Here is an 8,619-nt window from a genome sequence, read left to right on the forward strand (position 1 = left end):
TCCAATGTTTCAATTGCAACAAATTTGAACATCATGCATCAGACTGCCGGTACAATAAATCTAAGGAGCACAATGAACAATCTAATCTTGTTGAGGCATCCAATGTTGAAAAAGAAGAATGCATACTTCTTTTTGCACAAGAAGAGGCAAATAATTCACAAGAGATGTGGTATCTTGATTCTAGAGCTAGTAACCACATGAGTGGGGAAAAAAAAAAAACAGCTTTCTGTTGAGCTTGTTGAAGGTGTTCAAGGCAATGTCCGTTTGGGAGATTCATCCAAATTTCCCATATAAGGTAAAGGAAAAATTGGAATATGTCAAAGGAATGGTGTTTTGCAATTTATCTTCAACTAGTCGCAGACCCACGCGATGCGTGGGAGTAGATAATTATTTTATAATTGTGTTATAAAATATAATTTTTTTTCTAAATTTTGTTGAAGATAATTTTGTTCTCTCTAAAAATTAAAAAATTTCTAAAATTATTTCATCTTTCTAACTCTACCAATATATCATTCTATTATTTTGGGTTGCGTTTGATTGATATTATGTTATAGTACACTATGTTTTTCTTTTCTTTTCTTTTTTTGTGCAATTAAACTTTTTAAGTTTTGAATAAATCATTCAAATTCCTCATTCTCTTAAAGAAGATTATTATGATAATAAAAAATCATAACAAAATTGCACTTAATGTTACTCAAATAATTGATAGACATTCAAATGCATAGTCGAGACTTTTTATTTTTATTTTTTTATAAATTCAAATTCTCACTTACAAAATACAGTAACTCAAACAAAAATCAAATCAAAACAATAAGAGGGAGAGAGATTACTTGTGATAATAAAAAAAAATTGAAAATATAACACTAAAACATATTAACCCAAAATAAAGTTTTAAAAAATACAATGACTCGTCAACCTAAAGTAGAATTGCAAGAAAGAATAAAAATTGAGAGAGAGAGAGAGAGGGAGAAACAAATTTATAAAAATGAAATCTATGATGTGGTTTGATGCAAATGTGCTGCAAACAAATATTAATGATAAATATAGGGAAAAAAAAAACTTTTGATACACTGAACCATGATCACAAAGGATTGGAAGTGGACCATGATTTCTCTAGCACAACAAATCCATAAGAGTCACATAATAGGAAATCAAGACCACCAAAAAATGGAAAAAAAAATTGAGAGAAAGTGAGAGAAATAACATTTTGTGTGTGAGAAAACTATCCACAAAATGTGAGAGAGAATTGGAAATTTATAATAAGAAGATGAGAATAAGAACCCAAAATAAAGGAAGATAAAGAAATGGATGAAGAGAGATATTAAGGTAGTTAGTAGTGGGAAGATGGAAGGGTGAAAGGGAGGGGAAAAAGAGTAAAATTATAAGATATAGTAATAAACATCAAATTATTCAAGTAATGCTATATAACATAAAAATGATATTCTCTTATATACTATCTTTATAATGTAATAAGATGACATCTATTAAATCAAAGAAAAAAAAATACCATTATAAAAATACAAAACTAAATCACATCAATCTAAAGTGAAGTTTTAAAAAACATAAAAATTCATCAACTTAAAAGTAAGCTTTGGAAATAGTTTACGTTGATAATACGAGACTGAATAATTCAATAACTTATAACACAATGTTAATTATTCGATATTTGAAAATATATATATTTATTATATTTCCTTTGGGTTGATTTGGATGGGAATTTGGGTTGAGTTGATATTTTTAAATTTTTTTATATAGAGAGAAAATAAAGGAAATATAATAAATATATATAAAAAGACAAATATAATAAAAATGATTATTTAAAAAATTTTAAATTTAGAATAAAAATATAAATTTGTACTGTTTTTAAGAGTGGTAAGATAAAATAGAAAAATAATTATTTTAAAATATATAGAAATTTTTACATAAGCTAATGCGAATGTTTTGACACTCCTAATTCCTTTGCCACCGAGGCCGAATATTATTTTGTGATCCCTCGTTGTGAAATTCATAATACATGTTAAGCAAACTCTTATTATTATTTTATATTCTATAACTCATTCATTATGTCTCATTTCAAAGAGGTTCACCGTTCACATCCTCTCACAAATAAACAATTACAGGGAAACTGCAATTCTAACGACGAAAATAATTACACCAATAAACCCATGATTGTGGCAAAAAAAAAAAAGGGCTAAAAGCCACTTATTTGGGCCGACACAATAAGCATCACAATAGAGGAGAAAACAACAAACATGTAAAAGAAAACCACGTGATTTCCTCCTTGATTCTCTTCAAAAACAAGCCCAATAACGTGTCCCATCAGCAACAATTATAATCACCTCCTCGTCCAAGTCTGTAGACAAAGCCCAACAATTCCAGTGTCAAGGTTCATATAAAAAATGGTCTAATAGGACTATTGCTTATCAAAAAAAAAAAAAAAAAAAGAGAAAGAAAGATATAGGACTATTGAGGATTCAAACTATTAAGCCAAATATGGAAAATCAGCAAAATCCAAACAAACAGACCATGAAAGCAGCAGGTGGTGAATCACATATTTCAACAAATGCAAAATAAAATGGACTACAGTTGCTTTTAACTATACAAATCTACAACACAAATCCCACCACATTATTTACCAGTAAAAGAAGAAAACCCAAGTCAAAATATTTAAAACAAAAAAAAAAACCACGAAATTTAAAGCCAATTTTTAGCTATATTGCACTAACCTTTCTCAATTAAGCATTGATATTGTTGCTATCATTCTCATTATGATCATCGTTTCGGTTTATTGTTTGCCCTTCTAACCCCATCAAATGCTTGGAACGGAGAATGTGGGCCTCAAAACCGTAATATCCTATGCGAACCTTGTGAGTGAGATAAACGATCGGTACATGCTCAACGATGCAATAACGTTGTCCTTGCTCAGGATCCAAACTTTCTTCGAATTCCTTGGGCATATCATGAAATCTCAATTCTTTGAGGTTTCTCAGATGATAGATTCCAAATGGCACAACTTTTAGTTCCAAACAAAGCCCAATTGAAAGAATTTCAAGAAGAGGCAATGCTCCTTCATCTATCATTAAAGAATTCAATATGTTCAAGTGTAGGAGGGATAGCTTCTTGAGTTTTGGAAACCCTCCTATCTTAAATTGCAATTGCTCTCCATTGTATGCTTTCTCTGAGATTTTGAGCTCCAACAAATTAGGCAAATTTTGAAGGGCATTCAATGGGTCATCATTCAAACTTGACCAAAAAATCCATAATCTAACTAGATGTTGAAGCATTGGAATCCAATCTGGGAACTTCTCTAAAGGCCCTCTTATGTAGAGGTGTTGAAGATATCGAGGTGGCGATGAAATGGATTGTAAATCAATTATCTCATTTTCGCTTATTGAGGCTACATCAAGAGATTGAAGGTGGTTCATCATTTCAATAGAGGCACACAAAGCCTTCGATGTTTCCTTTGATAGGTTTTTCACGCCTAGCTTCCTCAATTGTCTCAGCTTTCCCAACTCTTCAATTAGATCAAACCCAACATGATTCAGATCCACGTGATACAACTTTTGCAACTCTGTTAAATACCCAACACCATTTTGAATCTTTACACCTTTTTCCCAAGCCAAACTAAAATCTTTTTGATTGTCACGATAGTAGGCTATAAGATTTCGCAACTTACAAAGCTTGTTAATCTCTACAGGTATATCAGACACTAGGGATTGCTTTAGATCTAGAGTCTCCAAATTTTGCAACTTTCCCATGGATTTTGGAAGCATTTTTACTTGGGTATATCTCAAACTTAAGTACCTTAAATGAAATAAACTTCCTACATCTTCAGGAATGCAATCCAATGGAGCATGCTCGAAATCTGCTACTTTCAAAAGCTTGAAATTTGCACAAAATGTACTCATGAAAGGCTTCAACAATTCATCAAGATTGAACAATAAAAGAGAATGAATGTGAGTGTCCCCAATTCCATTCAGTACATCATATGAAACTCTGTCTACTGACATGCGTCGTGTTAGTCCTTCAAAGCTGGACTCTTGATTTGACAGAATATGACAAAATCTCAAATCCTTTATCTTTTGAAGGATGACCATGCGCAAGATATCATTAAGTTGACATTCTCTAACTTTTCCAGAAAAGTCGACCTTTGATACTTCTACCAAATTTCTATGTATTAATTCAGTCAAGTATTCTTGTGCAACCTCCTCAAATGTTTTACCCTCCAATGCTTTCACAAAGCCTTCAGCTATCCATTGTCGAATCAATTTTATGCAATTAATAGAGTAGTCCTCTGGATACATACCAAGGTATAAGAACCAAGATTTAAGGTTGTAAGGTAGGTCTTCAAAACTTAGGGATAGAATTTTGTTGACACCTGCAAGATGTGGATTTCTTCCTAACTCAAAGCCAAGGTTATCGTGCAAGTTTTGCCATTCAAAGAGAGTTTTGTCCTTGGTTGACAAAAGACCACCTACAGCAACAATTGCAAGCGGTAATCCTTTGCACTTCTCAAGAATATCATGAGATAATTTCTTCAACACTGGCGGACAATGTCCCCCAAATTCAAATTCAAATGTCCTTTTGCAAAAGAGCTCCCATGCCTTATTTAGTGGTAGTGGTTGCAAGGTGTGAACTTGAACAAGTGAAGACTTTTTGCAAAAATTAGCAACCTCCCACTTTCGTGTTGTGATCATTATCCTTGAACCTTTTAAGTTATTAGGTAAAGCATATTCTATCTCCCCCCAAAAATTGATTTCCCAAACATCATCAAATACAACAACATACCTTTTTTCTCGTAAGTATTCTCTTGCTTTGCTAATTACGGACATCTTGTCAGCTGAGTCAATTCCCTTTGGAGGAAACTCCTTTCTTGCCTCGCAAAGTTGCTTTATCATGATCCTTAGTAGATCCACCGTGTTGTATGACTGAGACACTGCGATCCAAGCATGACAATCAAAGTGTCCTCTCACCATGTGGTGATCATAGACTTTCTTGGCAAGAGTGGTTTTGCCCAGCCCCCCCATTCCCACCACCGAAACCACAATACGGTGAGATTGTCCTTTTACTAGCCAACCAATCAATTCATCTCTAGGAGATTCAATGCCCACAACATCAGCATCATCAATAAAAAGAGAAGCCATTCGAGGGTCATGACACCTAAGATTCTGAGAATCATTGCTTGATCCTAGACCAGTGGATAATTGGAATCCATATCTTTCACTTCTTTCCTTGATTCTCTGGAGTGATGTTTTGATCTTCTGAACCTTATTGGCTATTTCATGATGAGGTTTTAACATTGTAATCAAGCGAGCTGATTTTTGGAGGATACCATTGAATCCAAGACGCCGATGAGGATGATGTTGAGCCACGTGTAGCAAGTACTCATCCATGAAAACATCTATGCGAAAAGCTTCTTCTCTTACTTGTTTCACCCAAGTTTTGACACCCTCGCTCAGGTCATCCTCTGCTGCAGCCCTTGTATCTGCGTCCTTGAGGAAGGACTGAATGCTCTCCAGTTCCTCTTTGATCTCAGCTACTTCTTCATGGATGTCTCGTAACAGTGTTGCTTCTTCGCTCAACAAGGAAATCAGCTTCTCAATAAGAGCGGATACTGCTTCTGCTGCCATGTGCCTCTCTTCTTACTCTAAGGAAACGTCTGTCATTCCTTCTGTTTTTGGCTCTTCCCTATGATCAAATGGACTGTTTGGGTTCTTCTCTGATCAAGCTTCCACCCACTTTCCCTAAACTTTTTTTTTTTTTTTTTGCTTTTCTTCTTTCTAGCTTTTGAGTCAGATTAGTTTGCTTTAGTCACGTTGTCGGAAACAACAATCATGTCTTAACACTTCATAATTTTCACTTTGCGGCCCATCATAACCCCCAATCCTGGACGTGAAGAGTGAAGAATAAAAAATAACAATAAAGTTTCTGTTTTCCTTGCTTGATTTTAAAATGTTCTTAGGATTTTATTTATTCCACATTTTTAACTATTAATTAAAATGAAATAAAAAAAAGAAGACTCGTTGAAAGAGAAATTGAAAGATAAAGAAAAAATACCAAGTCATTGACTAAAGCGGAAAGAGAGGGATTCGAACCCTCGGTACCTTGTAATTGTTACTTTCCCACCCCTAGGCCCCAGCTAACTCATAATGTGCTAGGAGCTTTAGGATTTCATATCATTCAGTGGTTCAGATTTTATGTACCTGTATTGTTTATTGTTAATGCCATTTCCACTTCCTTTGCTATTGCGGTCGAATATTATTTCTTAATCCCACATTGTGGAATTCATAATATCTTATGTTAGGTTGGAGTTTTCACGAAGAACATCCGGAGTGGGTTTTGAATAGCAACAATGAGCACTTAAGCAAAGTAATACCTCAGTGAGGCAGTAATTCATTGATGAAGAATATCAGAAAGTATAATGGACGATTGAAGGAGGAAACAGAATCAACGACAAGTTGTTTTCATCTACTTGTTTTCTGTTGTTTAAATTAAAACACAGTACAAGCTGCATGTGTTGCCTTCTTAGAGGCCGTTATTACGGTTATTACTGTGCAACAGTTGCCACCAAAATAAATTCTCTTTTGGCCAACACAACAATTTACGTATCAAAGCCAATTTTTTTCCTCTTTGGTCCTAAATTTCCCTTCGTTATAATTTTTTTTTTTTTCTAAAAATTTGAAACATAAACCTTGTTAGGAAGTTCAAGCGACTCTACTTCAACTATACCCAAAAGGGCCAATTGAGTGATTGACAGACTTTTAATGTTACAAAATTTGTGGCCAATTCCAGATCAAGTTGATCAGTGGCTAATTCCAGAATTCCCAATTAAAGCAATAGCTCATAAAAGAGAGAGATCAAAACCCAAGAAAGCACAATTCAAACAGATTCGAATCCTTGATAGTACAAAATAAAAAATTACAGGATGATTGTAATTTTAATGAGGAAAATAATAACACCAACGAATCCATGATTGTGGCAAAAGAAACACTTATTATTTGGGCTGAAACAATGAGCAGCACACTAGAGGAGACAAAGTAAAACCACACAATTTCCTACTTTATTGTTTGGAAAAGGAAAATCCCAACGCGGCCCAACAGCAACAATTATATTCACTCCCCGTCAAAGTCTGCAGAGAAAGCCCAAGAATGCCAGAGCTAAGGTGCACATAAAAAATTATATAATTGGAATATTGAGAGATTCAAATTATTAAAGCGTCATATTGTGGAGAAATTATAAGGTTTTCATGGTTTACAAGTGACGTAGTCCACCACTCCATTTAAAAACTCTCATTTGTTTAAAATTGTTGAATTAAAAAAAAAATTTAAACAAAAACTGATTACTGACTTAGCAATTTTAAACAAGTTGGAGTTTTTTAGTGGAATGGTAGATAAGTGACGTGATCCACCAGAAGACTATATAATTTCTCCATATTGTGGGGGAAAAACATACTTACAAATTTGAATTAGCATCATTTGAGTAGAACTTGATAGTTTGCCTACAACAAATGGACAAAACTTTGATTAGCAATGAAGAAATTTATACTAAAAAATAAAAAGAATTACCCCTAAAAATCTCAAATTGAAGTTCCAAATTTAATTCCCAACTAAACCTTTTTTTAATACCCTATCTAAGTAGATTGAGTTGGGGTTAAAAAAAAAAAAAAAAAAAGTGACTTTGTAAAATCCTCATAGCAATGTTTTGACAATTTTCACTTCTCTCCGTCATTTTTTTTTTTATACAAGTATTGTTCAATACTATGTCTACTCCATCACACACCCAATTCTAGCAAAGTAGCTTCAACCTGTAATATCGTATGTTTTGTATGCGATACAAATATGTATTTATCCAAGATGAATGACTTGTCAGAAGTGCAATCTAAGCCTAACTTGAAAAATCAGCAATTCCCCAAATATATATATATATATATATATATATAATAGGTGAAGTAAAGAGAAACTCCAATTGCAATTCTAAATTAGAATTCTAATTTTGTGTCATGTGCCAAGATCCATTTGTCTAAATTTAAGTGAATTAGTTGTAATTTCAGTGTGCTTTTTTTTTTTTTTTTTGCACACCTGCGTATTTCAAGGTTCATCTCCCCTTCTCCAATAATAACCTTCATATACAACTCCCCTGTTGTTCAATGAATGCTATGAAATTTGATAAGGAATTTGAAAAGAATTTCTCGATATCAATGATGCATGTATTTGGGTATTTTTGCATCTTATATAGGACGAGGTTTTCCATAAATTCCCATTGTAATTTTTTGATTTCATGTATTTTTTCTCAAAAAAAAAAAACATGCCTCTACCACTCATATATATCCGAACCTCCTCTCTCTCTTTGCAAAATTCAATTTCTACTTCTCTACTAAATCTGTTTTATCAAGATTTTTTTTTTTTTTTTTTTTTGGTTTCATTCCATCTCTGCAAAATTCAGTCTAATTTATCTTTCTCTCGCTCTGTTTTGCAAATCAATTATATATATTTCCTTTACAAAGGCAGGCTTCATATGCAAAGTAATTGTTAATTAGATATTATTATTATTATTATTATTATTATTATTATTATTATTTTGTTTACAAGTTTTATGGGGTTAATTATAATCTAGCTCTCA

General features: G+C 33.0%; 1 protein-coding gene across 1 annotated transcript; it reads right to left on the minus strand.

The window, feature by feature from the left end:
- Positions 1-2,735: 2,735 nt before the first annotated feature.
- On the minus strand, positions 2,736-5,630 carry LOC142638509 (disease resistance protein RPM1-like). Its single transcript, XM_075812537.1, has one exon. It carries the CDS (start codon positions 5,628-5,630, stop codon positions 2,736-2,738), a length of 2,895 nt encoding a protein of 964 aa, XP_075668652.1.
- Between the last annotated feature and the right edge of the window lie 2,989 nt (positions 5,631-8,619).

The sequence above is a fragment of the Castanea sativa genome, chromosome 6, assembly GCF_040712315.1.
Source record: "Castanea sativa cultivar Marrone di Chiusa Pesio chromosome 6, ASM4071231v1".
NCBI classification, from domain to species: domain Eukaryota; kingdom Viridiplantae; phylum Streptophyta; class Magnoliopsida; order Fagales; family Fagaceae; genus Castanea; species Castanea sativa.